The 20799-nt window shown below is 40.1% G+C and overlaps 1 protein-coding gene across 2 annotated transcripts in view; it reads right to left on the reverse strand.

The window, feature by feature from the left end:
• Window positions 1–20799, reverse strand: part of NEDD4 (NEDD4 E3 ubiquitin protein ligase) — a 116951-nt gene that overhangs the window by 83515 nt on the left and 12637 nt on the right. For both annotated transcript variants that reach the window (XM_079767565.1, XM_079767564.1), the window contains exons 2-4: window positions 16115–16188; window positions 13576–13654; window positions 13437–13475 (exon numbers count right to left, since the gene is read on the reverse strand). In XM_079767565.1, coding sequence (XP_079623691.1) covers window positions 13437–13475; window positions 13576–13654; window positions 16115–16188 — 192 coding nt within the window. The remainder of the gene's footprint in view (window positions 1–13436; window positions 13476–13575; window positions 13655–16114; window positions 16189–20799) is intronic.

The raw sequence follows: 20799 nt of genomic DNA on the forward strand, positions 1-20799 counted from the left end.
TTTTTTAGTATATTCATAGACTGTGTAACCATCACAATTTTAGCACATTTGCATTATCCCATAAAGAAAGGCAATGCCCGTTAGCAGTAACCCCTAATTTCCTCCCAACCTGCCCAATTCTCAGGCAACCTCTACTTTCTTTCTCCAGAAGTTTGACTATTTTAGAAATTTAATATAAGTGGAATCATGCAATATGTGGTAGTTTGTAACTGGCTTTTTTCACCTAGCATAATGTTTCCAAGGTTCACCCATGTTGTAGCATGTATCATTACTTCATTCCTCTTTTTTTTTAATATATTTTATTGATTTTTTACAGAGAGGAAGGGAGAGGGATAGAGTGTTAGAAACATCAATGAGAGAGAAACATCGATCAGCTACCTCCTGCATACCCCCTATTGGGGATGTGCCCGTAACCAAGGTACATGGCCTTGACAGGAATCGAACCTGGGACCCTTCAGTCTGCAGGCCGACGCTCTATCCATTGAGCCAAACTAGTTAGGGCTTCATTCCTCTTTATAGCCAAATAATATTCCATTGTTTGTATATACCCCCATTGGTTTATCCACTCATCTGGGTTTTTTTTTTCTACTTTTCTACTATAATGAATAATGATGCTCTGAACATTCATGTACAAGTTTTTGTGTAGACATATATTGTAAGGACATTTTAAAGTAAAAACTGTGTAAAAAGTTAAATGAATTAGGTAAATATTTTTATAAGAATAAAGCATTATATAAATAGAAAGTATCTTAGCATTTTTATTATTTTATGTATATCTATTTTGTTTCTCTATACAATTAGTTATTTATAATCAACAAATATAAAAATAAATTATAGATACATAGTCATGGAAGAAAAACCCAAACAATAAAAAGGATATATAGTGAATTGTAAAACTCTCTCTTATCCTTGTCCCTCCCTCAGAGAAAATACTGTAAACAGTTTCTTTGGTCCTTCCAGAATTCTTTTTCCTGCAAATACCAGCATTTGAGAAAGCATTTTTAAATTTCTGATTTTACAAAAAAAAAGTGTATCATGTATACAATGTATTGCACTTTTGTTCCTTCGTTTAACATATTTTGAAATTAATGCTCTGTCAATACATATACATCAGTCTTTTAAAACAGCTGATGTGGATTTCACTGTATGGATGTGCCATCATTTACTTAGTGCGTTATTAATGAGGTGCCTGGCTACTTCCTGGCCAACCTAACTCTGATTTTATTCCAATACTAGATGACCATGTGTGCCACTCACCGCCCTCAGGGGCTGGATCCTCATTCCTCTAAGCCTCAGAGTAACTCCATTCTCCTCACCAGGGACCGGGTTCAAAATAAACACACGACACAATTCTGGCCCAAGAGATATAAATCAAAGTTTCTTGGGGGAACTTTTGGGAAAGTTTTAAGACAAATACCAGGGGAAAGACTCTCCTATTTCTGCCTCTGGGCATCAGGAGTGAGGCTATGACGTCTGGAACTGTTGCAAGCATCTCGTGACCAAGGACAGACAGCCCAGAGAATCCCAGAGAGACTGGGTCCGACGTGACTCTGTTCAGCTGCTGCAGTCACCACCCTTCCTCTACGTGTGCTTCTGTGATTGGAGATAATGAGTGTGCATATTCTTTAAGACAACATTCCTGCTCCTTCAGATACGGTGCTTGAAGCTGAAAGCTTTCCAAATGACACACTTCCTCAGAGGACCTCTCCTGAACTTCCTAAATTTATTTAGGGAATCCCCTGGATTCCCTTATATCTCCCTGATATTCACTCCCCAGCACATGGTTTTTATTTTCATAATGCCCAGCACACTGGTAATGAGAGAAACTTGTCCACAGGGTCCACAGCAGACCCTGAGCTTCGGTGAGGGTGGGGACTGTAGCCACCTCATTAACCTGCATCAGCAAAGGGCCTGGGAAACCAGCACAGAAAAATATCACACTAACTGTGTGTGTGTGTGTGTGTGTGTGTGTGTGTGTGTGTGGAGGTGGAGGAGGATAAATATATGGATAAAAATACTAGAAGGTCACACAATTAGTGGTGGTTTTATGGAGATTAAATTATGGCTGATTTTTATTTCTCTTTATTAAAATATCTATTATGTACAACTTGCATTGCTTCTGCAACATAACACAAGTACATATGAACATATACAGATTATGTAAATATAATAGGATGAATATGAATACTGCAGATACAAAGCAAGCACCGTGGGAACAGAGGGAACGGAGTGGGGCTGCCTTTTCACATGTTCATGCAGTAGGCTTGGGGGGTCCATGTTGTGTACATTGCACCTAATGGGACTTTTTCCCTCCTCTAACTTGCCTCCCTCAGTCTCATCGGAGAAACTATAACTGCAGATTTTACTATAACTTGCTATTGAGCACCAACTTCAATTTGGAGTGTCCCCTGTTTGTCTCTAACAATAACAGTTCTCCAGGAAAACTTCCTTTGAACTTCATGTTTTCTCAAAGATATAAAGGCTTCCTTCAACTTCTGACCACAATTTCCATTTGGCCGAATGCCCAATAACCAAGTTTTTACTGTGGTATATTATCTCAATAGACATTTTTATGTGAATGCATTCAATTAAAATGTTTTGTGCTATGTATAAATAATGATATACGTGATGAGGAAAGTAGGGGCCCACACATCATAATGTCCTTTGTACAGAAAGTAAGTCACCCTGTATTTTCAGTTCTTTATCTAGCTGTGATGAATTAGCACTGATCCACACAATGTTATCTATTTATCCTTGCAATAAGTTTTCAAAATTCTGATTGAAATAAATGTGCCGCCTATGATCCCAGAATAAAGTAATGCTGGCTGGAACACTTGGTAACAGAAAAATTACGGTAAAAGAAACAATGAGTAAAAGGCGTAGAGTCTCGAGCCTGGTTTAGCATTTACAAATGACCTTTCTTATTTTTGTGGTAGCATCTCTAATTCAAAGTAGTAATGACTTTCAAGCATCCTTTCTAATTGGAAATCAAGATAAAAAAAATAATGGGAAGATTTTTAGTTATAATATTAAATTTAAAAAAAAATTTAATCACAATTTTAATTCCTCTAACGCAGTGGTTCTCAACCTTTCTAATGCTGCGACCCTTTAATACAGTTCCTCAGGTTGTGGTGACCCCCAACCATAAAATAATTTTCGTTGCTACTTCATAACTGTAATTTTGCTACTGTTAATGAATCGTAATGTAAATATCTGTGTTTTCCGATGGTCTTAGGCTCTACAGCAGCAGTTCTCAACCTGGGTTGCGACCCACAGGTTGAGAACCGCTAGCAGGGTCGCGACCTGGTGGCCAGGGCGGGGTCCGGCAGCATCTGCGGAGCGTGCGAGGCATTGCAGGGCGGGGTGCCGGCAGTGTCCGCAGAGCGTGCGAAGCATCGTGGGGCAGCGACATGGCCCTGATGGCAGGCTAGGCCTAGGGCCGTGGTCGGCAAACTGCGCTCGCGAGCCACATGCAGCTCTTTGGCCCCTTGAGTATGGCTCTTCCACAAAATACCACGGCCTGGGCGAGTCTATTTTGAAGAAGTGGCGTTAGAAGAAGTTTAAGTTTAAAAAATTTGGCTCTCAAAAGAAATTTCAGCCGAAACCGGTTTGACTCAGTGGATAGAGTGTCGGTCTGCGGACTGAAGGGTCCCAGGTTCGATTCCGGTCAAGGGCATGTACATTGGTTGCAGGCACATCCCCGGTAGGGGTTGTGCAGGAGGCAGCTGATCGATGTTTCTCTCTCATCGATGTTTCTGGCTCTCTATCCCTCTCCCTTCCTCTCTGTGGAAAATCAATAAAATATATTTTTAAAAAAAAAGAAATTTCAATCGTTGTACTGTTAATATTTGGCTCTGTTGACTAATGAGTTTGCCGACCACTGGCCTAGGGGACCCTACACGCGCATGATTTAATCATGCGCTGGGCCTCTAGTAAGTATATAAAGGTGTAAATTTTTCTCTAAGCACTGAGTTAGCTCAGCCCATATTTTGATATGTATGTTTTATCAATCAGTTAAAATGTTTTCTAACTTTTTGTATGATTTCTTTTTTAAGCTATGGCTTATTCAAAATGTTGCTCAATTTCCAAATATTTGTGGAGTTTCCAGATATAGTTGTGTTGCTGAATTCTATTTTAACTCTGTTGTAGTCAGAGAACATATTCTGTTGAATGTCAACCTTTTAAAATATATTCAGATTTGTTTTATGGCACAATATATGACCTCATCCTGGTGGATGTTCCATGGGCATATAAAAATATATAATCTTTAGATATTAGATATAATGTCCTATACATACCAAATAGGCTAAGTTGATTGATAATGGTTTTCAAAACTTTTATGTACTTACTGACTTTTTTTTGTCTAGTTGCTTTATCAGTTATTGAGAGAGGAGTAATAAAATCTTCAACTATTCTGGATTTATTTATTCCTCTATTTAGTTCTGTCAATTTTGCTTCATAATTTTTAAGTTCTTTTATTAGGAGCAAACAAGTTTAGGATTGCATGTCTTCTTGATAAATAAGCCCTTTTATGATAAAAAAAATATATCCCACTTTATCTCTGATAATATTCTTCATCCTGAAGTCTACTTCATCTAATGTTAATACAACCACATCTGGGTTTTGTTTGGGTTTTCTTTGCTTTGTGTTTGCATGATAAATCTTTTTCTGTATTTTTCCTTTTAAGCTGTCTGTGGCTTTATGCTCAAATAGTATCTTCTGTAAATAGCATATAGTTGAATCTTGATTTTTTTTAAAAAGTATTGAGATGGTTGGCTTTACAACTATCATCATTCTATTTCTTTCCTATTTGTCTTTATTCCTCTTTTCTTCCCCTTTAATAAGTATTTCTTGGTGTTGTTTTATTTCATTTCTTGGATTCTTACAGATAATTTTGTTTTAATTTCTTAGCAGCTGCTCTAAGGATTATAATATGCATCCTTTAACATCACAATTGTAACAAACAACCAGAGTTGAGCCACCAGACCTCTTTCAGATCTCTTGTAAGAGAACCTGCGTAGTAGATTGACAGCCCCGAGTTGAACCTGCACCTTTGAATCTACCCATTGTGTTCTCCTTGCTTGCTACCAAAGACTGGGCACAGTGAGGGTTCAAGAACCCAGCCATTCTTGCTCGACATAGGACCTAACAGACAACCTTTGCTGGGAAACTCTCCATCAGCCTGAATAAGACTTTCTCAGAATGGCATTACAGTGTATAACTCTTCCTCTCCAATCCTTTCACACCTCATGATGTTAGGGCTGCATCATGATGAGGCCTAACATCATGAGCATCCTCCATCTTTGACCTTCACAGGTGCTTCCCTAATAAACCTCTTGCGTGTTTAATCCCATCTCGGTGTCTTGTTTCTTACAGGGCCCAAAGCCAGCACTGATGATACAGGTAGTGGGGTTTCGTGACCAGCCCAAATTCACCCGGAAGGCCAGGAGCTCCCATCCTGAGCTGGATGTAGGACACATAAAGTCCCAGGCATAAGGTGATGGCTCAGTTCCTAAAGATTTCTCCAGTGGAGTTCTGAGGATCTGTCCTGGTGTGATGTTCGAGGCACTTGAAAGATATGGGGAGAACAATGCCTACGAGAGCAATGGAGTTGGCTAGTTACTACTATGCTGTACCGATGACTTACAGGGAGATAATGGGAGCATTCTCAAATTTGACAGAATTGCAGAGCTCACAGACATTTAAATGCTCAGCCACTGCATGTCTACTATTGTTCAAGTCAGAGCCCTGGCTGGGAAAAAGGGGACCCTGACTCCTATACCACAGATAGGAGGACCTGGGTGAATATTCCTGAGATTTTAGTTCTGCAGGTCCCTAACCCTCAGAGCCTGCAGAGCAGCCTGTCCCTGTCATGAGAGCTCACAGTTCCCACACGCAGGAAGACACTGCCGAGCTTCTCCCCCGCGAGGAAAAGAGGTCTCTCCTCAGGAGTTTCTCTAACTTCTCTCCGGCATACCAAGTTAACAGCCGGTGTTAAATCCCAGCATAACCCAGCTGGGCCTGACATCGCATGAAAGAGATGATTACATCTGGAAGCAGCTTCAAGAAGTAAATGGCATGTACTAGCGGGAGCCAGAGAAATACCCTTGGGATGACAAAGCCTGATCAAAGGGGCAGAAACAGAAGACTGGAGAAGCAAGATTTCACTGACTTGGGATTTCATATCCTGTCAAGGACCCCATGAGATGAGGCGAACTTACTGCTAGGGTGGCTCCTAGAAGCCTGAAAAAATAATGAGCCAAGTGGAAATGCCTGCATTGCCCCGGCAGAGGGTAGGAGGAGGAGTAAAACGGTCGATGAAAGTGGAAAAAAATATATATGCATACACACACACACACACACACACACACACACACACACACTAGGGGCCCAGTGCACAAATTCGTGCACCTTGAAAGGAACTGTGGGCTGCGAGGCTGTGGTGGGCACAGGGGCGGATCCCAGCCCCTCCCACCACGGCCCGGTCCCCTGTCTGCCAGCAGCCCCACTCCCGCTGCCACTGCTCCCACACGCTGATGGCACCGGCGCCAGCAGCTGGTGCGAGTGGGGCTGGCACCATCAGTGGGTGTGAGCTGCAGCTGCTGCCCTGATTGCCCCTCAGGAGAAGGGGGAGATGGAGAAGCTCTCAGGGGCGATCAGGGCCAGCAGCCACCACTCGTACCCACTGACAGCACCAAGCGATCAGGGCCGGCACTGGCAGCAGGTGTGAGTGCCCAGCGGGACCATGGCGCACAGGAGCAAAGAATTTTCAGTAATCACCAGAGGCTCACCCCTATGACAGCGACCGGCGCCCCACCTTGGTCTGGCACCCCCGCTCACCTGCTCCACCATCCCACCGCGGCCAATGCCCACCATGTTCTGCGCTCTGCCGCCTGCTGCTGACACCATCATATCCCGCGCACGCCCCCTGGTGGTCAGTGCACAGCATAGTGACCAGTTGTTCTGCTCTTCAGTCTATTTGCATATTAGGTTTTTATATATATCTATAATAATAAAAGTGCAATATGCTAATTAGACTGGATGTCCTTCCGTTAGAAGCTGGGGCTGCGAGGGAAGCCTGGGTCCTGGGTGCCAGAGGGAAGCCGGTGCCGGCAGCCGGGGGAAGGAAGGCCTACTCTTGCACAAATTTTGTGCATCGGGCCTCTAATATATATATTAATTACATGAGGCCAAAATACCTATCAGATTTTTGTGCCCAGAGGATACACCGTTAACCACAGTCATCAGGCGTGTGCTGGTGAGGGGGCAGCAGCATCCCCAAGCAGTGCAGTGGCGGCTCTCTTCTGATGCTAGGACGGATGGTAGGAGAGGGGGGTAACAGAGCTGAGCTCGACGCAAGGAGCCATGCAAACAGATATCCTCTCCTTCTCCAGTAATCGAGGCCAGCTGGTGGCATTTCACTGCCAGAATCAGGGGGCTACAAGTACTCTAATGACGACCGATCAGAGGAGCTGTGAAGCAGACCTGACTGGACCTGCAGAGTATAGGGCTTGGCATCCCTACCAAAACAGGCAGGTGGCCAATGAAGGTGCTGCTTCACATGTACCATCACGAGAGGACAACAATGGAGGAGTGAATGGTTAAGGACAGTTTCCCCATTTTAAAAAAGTCACAATCTCTCCTCCAGGCCCCAACCTGAGCCAGTATTCTGAATCAAAGCCCACTCACTGAAGAAGGTCTCTAGTCCTTAGAAGGAGGGCCCCGCGTCATTGCAGGAAGTGTGTACGGTACGACTCCTGCCTTCCTCCCCCAAAAGGACGACGGCCATTTATTTGGGTGATGGTGTGATGGGGAAAATGAATACTCAGACAGATTGAGGACTGCTGGAAACAAGGTCTGTGTCGACACCTAGAAACCCAAAGCATCATCATGGCTTCCCTTTTAGAGTGAGGTAATAAATGGAGTCCTGGCTAATGTTCTGCTTACCCAGAGTCCACCGGTTCTGTGGACCCACCCGGTAGTCATTTCCCTGGTATACAAGTGTAAGATTGGGACTGACATCCTGAAGTTGGATCTCCTCCCTACCACCACCACACTGACTCCAGGGCTTGTGGGATAAGAGCTCACAGTGAGAAGGCCACGTGGAAGCCTCTGAAACTGTCCTCCCTCTGGTCAAGACAGTAAATCTAAGACAGAAATGACAACAACAGCACAGGCAACAAAAGGGAACAATAGATAAAGAACAGAAAAAATAGATAATTTTTAATCAAAATATAAAACTCTGTGCTTCAAAGGACACCATCAATAACATCAAAGGACAGCCTACAAAATGGGAGAAAATTTTTGCAAAACATGTATCTGACAAGGAACTTCTAATATAGAAAAATAAATAACTACAACAACTTAGTAACAGAAGGACAAGTAACCCAATTATAAAGCGGGCAAAGGATCTGAACAGACATTTCTCCAAAGAAGATATACAACTGGAAAATAAGCTCTTGAAAAGATGCTCAACATCCTTACCCACAGGAAAATGCAAATCAAAACCACAATTAGATACCACTTCACACCCACAAGGAGGGCTCTAATAAAAACAAGTATTGTCGAACATGTGGAGAAATCAGAACTCTCTGTGGGTGGGAATGTGAATGTGATATGGTACAGCCACTTTGGAAAACTGTTTGGCAGCTCCTCATATGACCCAGTAATTCCACATCTAGGTATATACTTCCCCAAATAAAAATCTATGTCCACACAAAAACTTGTACACAAATGTTATGTTCATAGTACCATTATCCATCATAGTTGAAAAGTGGAAAGAACCCAAATGTCCATCAACTGATGTATGGGTAAAGTGTGGTTATCCATACAATGGGCTAATATTTGGCAATAAAAAAGAAAGAAATACTGACACATGCTATAACATGATTAAACCCTGAAAGCATTATGTTAAGTGAAAGAAGTCAGACACAAAAGACCACGTATTGTATGATACCATTTATACGAAATATCCAAAATTGGCAAATCTAAGAGACAGAAAGTAGATCGGTGGTTGTGTGGGAGCGGGGCAGGTGTTGAGGGAAAATTGAGAGGGACAGCTTGTAGGTATGGGGTTTCCTTTTTGAGATGATGAAAATGTTCAAAAATTATTTTGGTGATGGTTACACAACTCTGTGAATATACTAAAAACAATTGTATACTTTGAGCTAGTGAATTGTATGTTCTGTGAATAAAGTTGTTTAAAAAACTAACAAAAATATTGCAACCTTGTGGGAATGTTACTAGTAGAGTTTGGTACCATCAGAAAAGATCTAAAGGATTCAAGTGTGGCTCCTATAATATGTTCATTTAATCCTTTAGTCTGACGCCTGCAGAAACCAGATAGACCCTGGAGAATGACTTTACCTGCAAGGTCAACCAAGAAATAGCCCCAGTCGACTGCTGGTCCCTGGATACAAGGAGCCCAAAGTGCCCTCACAGCTGCTGTAGACTGGTTTGATAGGACCCTTGCAATGTCCCCTAGAAAGTGTGGGACTTGGACCTCTAACTCAGCAGAGCCAAGTAGCAGGGAAGAGAAGCTCATAGTCTTCCACTGGGTCTTTGGCAGTAAGTGGGGCCACTCCTGCTCCTACTCCTTTGTTCCTGGACCATGTATACTTTCTGTTGCAGACACAGCCTCATATTGAGGTCTCTGGGATAATGAATAAACTGGCACCCCATCTTTGTAGAGTACTGCTCCGTTATTGGTGCTTCAGTTGTGCCGTTAGTAGGCCATTTCCAGCTCTATGAGGCTGCCTGCTTTTGGGTGGTGTGGTAGGTGATGTGACCAATGGATCCCATGGCCATGGACTCATTCCTGCACCTCCTTCTCTGTGAATTGGGACCCTTGGAAGCATAAAATATTGTGTGGATTTCCATCCCTATGGAACGCACATTCTGGAAGCCCCAGATAGTTGTGCCCCAGAGGTTCTGCAGATAGGAAAGACAAACCCCTACCCAGAAGTAAACTGAGGACATATTTCTGGCCCTTTCAAAATAGAAGGGGTCCAATTTAGTAAACTTACCACAAAATGGTTATGGTCATGAGGGTTAATGAGTGGTTTGCAGTTATATCTTCTTATAAAGTATTTTGTTATCAAGGTAACGCTGGCCTCATGAATGAATTGGGACATGTTCCCTCCTATTCTACTTTTGGAAAGACATTATATAGAACTGAAATTATTTAATCCTTAAATGTGTGGTAGAATTTAAGAGAAACCATCTGGGCCTATAGTTCTCTATGTTGGGAGGACGGTTTTTAACTTTAAATGCAATTTCTTTAAGAGACATAGGGTTTTTCAGGTAATTTATTTCTTCTTAGAATTTTGGTACTATGCATCTTTAAAGGAATTGGCCCATTTCATCTAAGTTATTGAATACTAGAGGCCCGATGCACGAAATTCGTGCAAGGGGCTTGGCCCTCGCAGCCGTGGCGGCTTGCCTTGGCCCTTGCAGCCCCGGCTTCATCCGGAAGGTCATCTGGAAGGACGTCCAGAAGGTCATTTGGCTGTCTGGTCTAATTAGCATATTACCTTTTTATTATTATAGGTGGGCAGAGTTGTTCATAGTATCCTGTGCTATCCATTTAATGTCTATAGGTTCTAGAATGATGCTACTTTCTAGGTGGAAATTTGATTAATGGTTCAAGACCTTTCTTCTTTTCTAATGTATTTAATGCTATGTTTCCCTCTAAGCAATGCTTTAGGTATATTCTACAAATTTTGATGTTGTATTTTTATTTCATTCTGTTAAAATATTTTTTAATTTCCCTGGAGATTCTTCTCTATACCATGAGTTATTTAGATGTTGTTTAACTTCCAAATATTTGGGGATTTTTCAGATATTTTTGTGTTATTGAATCCTACTTTAATTATATTATAGTCAGATACCATACTTTGCATGATTTCTATTCTTTTAAAATTGTTAAGGTTAAGTTTTTAGCCTAGCTTACTTAGCAAATATTGAAAAGACTACATTCTGCTGTTGTTGGGTTAGAGAGCCTATAAATGTTCAATTAGGTTAAACTTATTTGATAATGTTGTTCAGCATTTCTATATTTTTACTGAATTCTTTCAGTCTATTTCTACTGTCCCTCAAACTGAGACAGTATTGGATTCTCCAAGTATCATAGTGTATTTGACAATTTCTCCTTTCAGTTCTATCATTTATTGCTTTACAATTTTGAAGCACTGATGTAGGTGCACATACAGAATTGTTACGGCTTCTTGATGAATTTGCTCTGTTTTGTATTTGTTGTTGGCCTTTTGGCTATATCTCTTTAGTATTTTTTAGTAACTATAATATGCATACTTAACCTTTCGTGGTCTACTTAAAGTTAAAACTGAACCACTTGAAGTAAAATGTAGAAGCCCTACAACCAAAAAGTTCACTTTACCCTCACTCTTTTATGTTATGGTTGTAATATGTATTACACCTACATAAATGAAAAATCCTACCAATGCTATAATTTTTGCTTTCACTAGCCATACATATTTTAAAGAACTCAAGAGAAAATATAGCCTATTATAACCACAGATATTTACTATTTCTGTTTCTTTTCCTTTGTTTCTGAAGTCTTAACTTTATCTCTGATATCAATTACCTTTAGCCTAAATAATTTCTTTTAGCATTTTCTTTAGAGCAAGTTGCTGGCAATAAATTATCTTATTTTTTCCTCAGCTTCAAATACCTTTATTATATACTGTTATTCCTGAAGGATATTTTTTAAAAATACAGAATTCTGAGTTGACTGTTCGTTGTTCCTTTACTACCTTAATTATACAGTGTTATCATAATTTCTGATGAGAAAATGCATTGTCCCCCAATGCATAATGTGTCATTTTCTCAGTCTGCTTTCAAGATTTCTTCTTTTTCTTTTATTTCAGCAATGTCATTATGTGTCTGAACCTGGTTTTCTTTGCATGTACTCTGTTTGGGTTTCATTGAACTTCTTTAATCTACAAATGCATGTCCTTCACCAAATTTGGAATTTTTTGGCCATTATTTCTTCAAATTTTTTTTCTACCAGTCTTTTTCCTCTTTTGAGACTTCAAAGACTCAAATATTAGACTCTTTTAATACTATCTACAGGTCCCTCAGGCTCTACTAATTTTTTTGAATATTTGTTTTCTGTTCTTCAAATTAGATCATTTCTATTGATTATTTTCACGTTCACTGATTCTTTTCACTGTTATCTCTATTTGTTATTAAGCTCATCTAGTGATTTTTAAAATTTCACAGATTCTGTTCTTAAATTTTAATATTTCTATTTCATTCTTTTCTATGGTTTCTATTTATTTCCACCAATTATAAAAGTGTTTACCTTTACATCATGGAGTTATAATGTAATAGCTGCTTTTCAGGGTTTTACGGATAATTCCAATGTCTGGGTCATCTTGGGACTGACATTTATTGACTGTCTTTTCTTTTGAGAATTGGTCAGATTTTCATGGTTTGTTGTATATAAAATAATCTTGTTGACATGTTGAATATTACGTTTTAAAATTGGATCCTGCTAAAATCCTTAATAGCTTTATAGATGTGTACACTGAGTGGCCAGATTATTATGATCTCTGACCGCATAATAATCTGGCCACTCAGTGTATATCCTATATAATAAAAGGCTAATAGGCAAATTGTCCCCTCGACCAGGAGTTCGACCAGCAGGCAGGCCGGCCAACCGCCCATGTCCCCTCCCCCTGGCCAAGCTGGCCGGACCCCACCCATGCACTAATTCATGCACTGGACCTCTAATACACACACACACACACACACACACACACACACACACACACACACACTGAGTAGCCAGATTATTATGCCTTCAGAGATCATAATAATCTGGCCACTCAGTGTATAGCATCAGGTTAAGGACTCTGACAGATATGCATAAGGAGACATTCTCAGGTTGAGGGACCTCCTGAGGAGCCTGGAGTAACTGCTGACTAGAGTTTGCTCTTAAGGTATAGTGAGTTAGTGCACGGGGGAAGGCAGGAATGTGCATGAACGGTGTAAACAAAGAAATGTATCCACTTATTGGCAGGCCCTTATCATCTCTTGCTTGCATCAGTCTATTTAATAAATAACTGGAGAGACACAAATATTGATTCATCTTTAAAGGAAAAACATCAAAATATGATAAATTAGAATAAGACTACCATATAGTCTCTAAATCACAATTAAACTAGAATAAGATAATTCCAAGTTTACAATAATCTTTTACCCCTTCATTACCTTACCTTGCATATATGGTTTTCGTAATAAAATAAATGGTCCCAGGACCATGTCCTCTTGGGAATACCTAGATTTAACTTTTAAATGTTTAAAAATCTATACAAATTCTTATAGGATATATTTTCTAATATTATAAGTGAGAACTTATTCTAACCTATTAAGAAAAAAATGTGCTGTTTTGATGAAATAAAATGCATACTTACTTTGAATAATATTTCTTCATTCCATTTTGGATTCAAAGTCTAAAAGACAGTAAACATAGTATAACTAATTTTTTATATTTTGTCATATAAATTTAAAACAATATATTTAAATTTTTTTTTGAATCCTGCTAAGTCTGACCTTTTTAATGGTTTTCGTCTGCACACTTGTTAAAATTCCATTCATTGGGTCATATAACGTCACTCTCACATAAGGATCACTGTTAAAATTAGGAAAAAAATTAATTGTTGCTTATTCCCAAAGTTAGATATTCAAACTATTAAAAAATCACAGAAATTTCCTTTTTAACAATTTCTACAATTATTTCCTATAATTAAAAGTAAGGTTTTCTTAGGCAGGGGTAAGTAATTATAGTAATTTTTGCATCTTGTTAAAAAGCTAAAGTACCATGTTAGTGAAATACACAAAGAATTAAAGAATTACAAAGAAAACCATTTAGTCCCAATTTAATGATTTGCAATCTTTTTAGATTTAAAAAATTTTTGTTTAATTTTTTTTATTATGTTCTTTGGGTTAAAATGGTTAATTCACTAATTTTTAAGAACTAGCCCTGCAAGACCTCAGGTCACGCCAAGTTATCTCATGGGTATAAACTCTTTTTACAAAATAAAGGCAAAGTGCTTTCAGTTAAAAATAATTACATCACATAACCTCTTTTACAAAGAATCATGGAGAAGGACGCCCTGGCCAGTGTGGTTCGATTGGTTAGAGCATCCTCCCATGAACCAAAGAGTGTGGGTTCGATTCCTGGTCAGGGCACATACCCAGATTGTGGATTCAATCCCCAGTCAGGGGGGGAGGCAACCAATCGATGTTTCTCTCTCAAAAAAAAATAAATAAATAAATAAAAATAAGTAAGAAAAGAGACAAGGAGAAGGAAAATCAAGATTTTTCCTATTTTTGAATTGAGCTTTTTATGGTATTATTAAAGAGTTGTAAGAGCTCTTTATATATTGTTAATTAAAGGCCTTTGTCAGATATAAGTTTTGAAACTTTGTTGATCACTTCAAAGAACAAGTTTTAGATTACAATTATTTTTTTCTATAATTGTCCATTTAACTAATTCCACTTTATCCTTATTATTTTCATCCTTCTACTTACTCTAGAATTAATTTGCTCTTCTTTTTCTAATTTCTTAAAATTAGAACTCAAATCATTCACTTAGGTCCTGTTCCTTTTCTAAGTTAAACATTTTAAAAATCTCAACTTTCCTCTAAATATTTAGCTGTATCCTACAAATTTTGATATTGCTGTATTTTCATTTTCATTCTGTTCAAAATGTTTTCTGATTTTTCTTGTGATTTCTTCTTTGACCTATAGATTATTTAGAAGTATATTGTTTTATTTCCAATAAGTGGGATTTTTCTTGATATCTTAATGTTATTGGTTTCTAACTTAATTCCATTGTTATCAGAGAACATCCTGCATATAATTTCAATCTTTTCAAAACTGAGACTTGTCTTTTAGCTCTATACATGGTCTATATTGGTGAATGCATCGTGCACTTGAAAAGAATGTAAAATTTGCAATTGTTGGAGTTATTGTTTATGGCAGTCATAGTCTAGGGTAGCTTCTATTATCCCCATGTCCTAATGTTCATGCCCTTGTGTTACACTCCTCTTAAATGTGGGAAGGGCCTATGAATTCTAACCAATACATTACAGGAAAATGACAAAATGTATATAACTGCCGGCCAACTTCCTGGTCCCTCCCCCGCAACTGGCAGGGAAGTGGGGGGGTGGCAGCAGACACTGGCAGCGCCAGGCCAAGGCGGGTGCGGTAGGGGGGCAGGGTTGGCTGCTGGTAGCTGGGGGAAGCCCGGGTGCCGGATGCCAGCAGCCAGAGGGAAGCCCCGGTCCTGAGAGCTGGCAGCTGGAGGGAAGCCCTGGTCCTGAGAGCTGGCAGCCGGAGGGGAGCCTAGGTCCCGGGTGCTGGCAGCCAGGGGAAGAAGGCCTACCCTTGCACAAATTTTGTACATCGGGCCTCTAGTGAGATAATAAATGTGTATTCCTTTAAGCTGCTAAGTTTGTGATCATCATAATAGATAAATCACTCTGGGGAAGAAAGCACCCTGTGCACACAGCCAGAAGCTGCACTGCCCGTGCCCTGGAACCTGGGTCTGGCCCTTGCCCCTCCATGGTGCCTGAAAGGGACAAGTGAGGGCTGCCCAGCATTGGCACAACAAGGCTATAAATAGGTGTGAGGGGAACCACGCTTAGGGTACTGCTCCCTGCTTCCTCCCTCCTAGCTTCGGAACCAACAGCACAGGAAAGCAGGCAGCCCAGGTGGTCCTTTCCATTCTGTGACCCCAGGGCTGCTGCCTACCAAAGAGGGGCCCAGGGTGGGGTGTGTGTTCATCCCCTTCTCTGGATCCATCTGGGCCCTTCATTCACCATCTACTGCCCACAGCCTATTTTATCGATGCCCAGAAGCAGAAATCATAAATGTATCTTATGAGTTGTACTTTTTTTTTGTCTAATTTCACAAATTCAGTAATTCAGATATGAAGGAATTTAGTAAACCACCAATTGAAAATATTATTATTCTACCTCAAACAACAATTTAATAATATCATTCAATGTTTCATCTAACCAACATTTAGAAAAAATTAGTTAATGAGTACAAATTTTAAAATTGCAACCCAAATTAATATACTTACCTAGATCCTAAGATATCCTTCTTGGCAAGGCCTATTCCAGCTATAACTTTCACCCTCACAATTCGAACATTTTCCTAAAATATAAAAATGTATATTTTATTTTCATGTACTTTATAACTTATCTAAGACACATACCTTTAAATATATACATCAAATACAGTAACCAGCCTGGCCGGCATGGCTCAGTGGTTGCATGTTGACCTATAAACCAGGAGGTTCAGGTTAAATTCCCAGTCAGAGCACATGCCCAGGTTGTAGCCTCAATCTCTATTATGAGGTGTGCAGGAGGTAACCGATCAATGATTCTCTCTCATGATTGATGTTTCTCTCTCTCTCTCCCTCTCTGAAATCAATAAAAATATAAATATATTTTAAAAAATACAGTAATCAGGTTATTAAAATTAATTGGAGGAATTTTTTCCAAGAATTAATGTGAGCCCTGGCCAGTGTGGTTGGAGCATTGACCCAGGCACCAAAAAGTTGTGGATTCGATTCCTGGTTAGGGGCATGTACCTGGTTTGCAGGTTCAATCACCAGCCCCCAGGCAGGGTGCATGTGGGAGGCAACCAATCAATGTGTCTCTCTCACATGGATGTTTCTCTCTTTCTCCCAGTCCCTCGCTTTCAATCTCTCTAAAAAAAAAATCAATGGAAAGAGTATCCTTGGGTGAGGATTAACAACAACAACAAAAAGAATTTTATTAAAAGCTATACAACAAAAAATGAAAACCATTTGTTACTTGTAGATGATTTGATTATCCACTAAGAAAAGCCAGAAAAAATAGTCAATTATTACATTAAGAATTTATCATTCCTTCCAAGAAAATTGTAGCTATTAAGACTAATATGAATTTATCATTGTTGCTATGTACACAATAACACAAATCAAGAGTTCATAATCATTTGTAATAACTATTTTGACAGTAATTATTTTTATAATCCCATTCAATAGATTATATGTTAAATAAGACTATACTGTATTGCTACTATAAAGTATCAAAAATATTAAATTTATTGGGTATCATAATACTATGATGAGGTTTTATATAATAACATCTTAGTTTTAAGATAAACATATTGAAATATTTAGGAATAAAATATATTAAGTCTGCAACATACTCAAATGGCTCAACAAATAAAAGGTTGAAAGTGAGTGTGTGTGTGTATAAACAGAGGGAATAAGCAAAATACAAGCAATGCAATGGGTATACAGGCTCTTTAACTGTCCTTTGGATGTGAAATTGTTCAAAATTAAAAGGTGGGTAAGAAAATATTATAACACAGAATACATATTTTTAAAAATTCCCAAGTAAGTGAAATGTTGGACACAGAAATAAAGTTAATAAAAAGATTTTAAAACTCTATGGATAAAATTATCTTTTAAACTATTGAAGAACACAAAAAAAAACAAATTTAAAAGTTCACTATGTTCATAGATGAAAATAATATTATTGTTTGTTTTCACAAAAGTAACCTATAAGTTGAATTCAATTTCAACTCTTCCCCCTTGGATTTTTTTCATGGGTCTTAAATGATTTGGAAATTCAGAGGAAAAAGTAAAAATGAGCAAAGAAGTAAACAATAATATTCAATCACTATCTTATACTGCATATAAAAATAAAGTCCAGATTCATTCAACTCTAAAAGTGAAAAAGAAAACTTTAAAAATTTTATAAGAAGAAAAAATACAAGCTCCCAAAACTCAAATCAGGAAGAATAAAAAAACCTGAATAGGACGATAACTACCGAAGAAATTGAAGCAGTGATCAAAAATCTTCCAGCAAACAAAAGCCCTGGTCAGGATGGCTTTACAGGGGAGTTCTACCAGGCATTCAAAGAAGAACTAAAACCTATCCTCCTCAGACTATTCCAAAAAATTCAAGAGGAAGGCACACTTCCAAGCTCTTTCTATGAAGCCAGCATTACCCTAATCCCAAAACCAGATAAAGACACCACACAAAAAAAGAGAAGTACAGGCCAATATCCTTGATGAACATAGAGGCTAATAAAATCCTCAACAAAATTCTAGCAAATCGGATCCAGCATTACATTGGAAAGATCATATACCATGACCAACTGGGATTTATTCCAGGGATGCAAGGATGTTACAATATCTGCAAATCAATACTAGTAAATGGGATACATCACATAAACAAATTGAGAGACGAAAATCACATAATCATATCAATCGATGCAGAAAAAGCATTTGACAAAATCCAACACCCTTTCTTGAATAAAACTCTTAGCAAAGTGGGAATAGAGGGATCATACCTCAACATAATAAAAGCCTTATATGACAAACCTACAGCCAATATCATACTCAATGGGCAAAAACTAAACTCATTTCCCCTAAGAATGGGAACAAGACAGGAATGCCCACTTTTACTACTCCTATTCAATATAGTACTGGAAGTGCTAGCCATAGCAATCAGACAAGAAGAAGAAATAAAAGGTATCCAAATAAGAAAAGAAGAATTAAAAATGTCCTTATTCGCAGATGACGATACTATACATAGAAAACCCCAAATACTCCATCAGCAAACTACTAGACCTAATGAATGAATTTGGCAATGTAGCAGGATACAAAATTAACACCCAAAATATATGGCCTTTTTATACACCAATAATGAACTCACAGAAAGAGAAATGAAAAAAAAATCCCATTTATCATTGCACTAAAAAAATTAAGATACCTAGGAATAAACTTAACTAAGGAGGTAAAAGACCTATACTTGAAAAACTACAGGACATTGAAAAAAGAGATAGAGGAAGATATAAACAAATGGAAGAACATACCATGTTCATGGATTGGTAGAATCAACATCTTTAAAATGTCCATACTACCCAAAGCAATCTACAGATTCAATGCAATCCCTATTAATATACCAATGGCATATTTCAAAGATCTAGAACAAACTCTCCAAAAATTCATCTGGAATAAAAAAGACCCCTAATAGCCACAGCATTCCTGAGAAAGAAGAACGAAGTTGGCGGGATCATAGTACCAGATATCAAGCTATATTACCAAGCGTCAAAAGTGTCAAAAGCTCCGCCTCCTAGGCAGCCATTGGTTCCTGACACTTCACCCAGATTTGGTTCTGATTGGTCGGTTTCTATGCCAGTCAGTGTCTCCAGGCCTATCTCTGGGCCTGATCAAAGAGCGGGGCTGATCAGCAGCCCCCAAGGAGGCCCGGAGAGAAACAGAGGCGCGGCTACTGGTGAAGCCAGGAGAGAAAAGAGAGGCAATGGCTGATCAACAGCTGCCATGGAGGCTGGGGATCAGACCCTGCCTCTCTCTCTGCAGGCCTCTCTCAGGGCCTGATCTACAAGCCCCCTCTGCAGTCAGTGCTGGGTCCCCATGGCAACCCAGCACTGACTTCCAGTGTTCAGTCAAGTCTTGGTCGTTACGGGACCCTGGCTCTTTATATATATAGATAGTTTTTATTAAAATACATTTCATTTTCAAAATTGAACTATCAGCTGTTAAAGTGTATATAAACTTTTGGAGGGACACCCTGAATACATATCATATAGCATTTATTTCAATCTTATTCCATTTCTAAATATTTACAACCACCCTCATACCTGAAGCTTTCATGGAAAAAATATGACAATTGAAATAATCTATTAGCTCCCAAACTCAGATGATAAATTTAGATAGCACAAAAATCCTTAACAAGAGATCTCAGATAAAATATAACTTTATCCCTGATTAAAACTAAATACATAGCTGATCTTATAAAAAGGGCAGTAGCTAGGTATCCTATCTAATAAAAGAGTAATGTGCAAATTGACCATCACTCCAAGACATAAGATGGCTGCCCCCATGTGGACACAAGATGGCCACCACAAGATGGCCTGCACGGGAGGGCAGTAATGGGCAGGTAGGGGTGACCAGGCCAGCAGAGGAGGGCAGTTGGGGGTGACCAGGCCAGCAGAGGAGGGCAGTTGGGGGGGACCAGGCCTGCACGGTAGGGCAGTAGGGGGGGACCAGGCCTGTAGGGGAGGGCAGTTGGGGGGGACCAGGCCTGCAGGGTAGGGCAGTTGGGGGTGACCAGGCCTGCAGTGGAGGACAGTTGGGGGGGCACCCAGGCCTGCAGGGAGGGCAGTTGGGGGGGACCAGGCCTGCAGGGGAAGGCAGTTGGGGGGACCAGGCCTGCAGGGGAGGGCAGTTGGGGGGGACCAGGCCTGCAGGGGAAGGCAGTTGGGGGGACCAGGCCTGCAGGGGAGGGCAGTTAGGGGTGACCAGGCCAGCAGAGGAGGGCAGTTGGGGGAGACCAGGCCTGCAGGGGAGGACAGTTAGGGGTGACCAGGCCAGCAGAGGAGGGCAGTTGGGGGAGACCAGGCCTGCAGGGGAGGACAGTTAGGGGCTATCAGACTGGCAGGGGAGGGCAGTTCAGGGTTACCAGGTTGGCAGGGGAGGGCAGTTAGGGGCAATCGGGCCGGCCGGGGAGCAGTTAGGCATCAATCAGGCTGGCAGGGGAGTGGTTAGGGGGTGATCAGGCTGGCAGGCAGAAGTGGTTAGGGGCAATCAGGCAGAAGCAGGCGAGCAGTTGGGAGCCAGCAGTCCTGGATTGTGAGAGGGATGTCACTCACAATCCAGTGGGATCGGGCCTAAACGGGCGGTCGGACATCCCTCAAGGGGTCCCAGATTGGAGAGGGTGCAGGCTTGGCTGAGGGACATCA

This window comes from Cnephaeus nilssonii (genome assembly GCF_951640355.1).
Source record: "Cnephaeus nilssonii genome assembly, chromosome: 4".
In the NCBI taxonomy this organism is placed as follows: Eukaryota; Metazoa; Chordata; class Mammalia; order Chiroptera; family Vespertilionidae; genus Cnephaeus; species Cnephaeus nilssonii.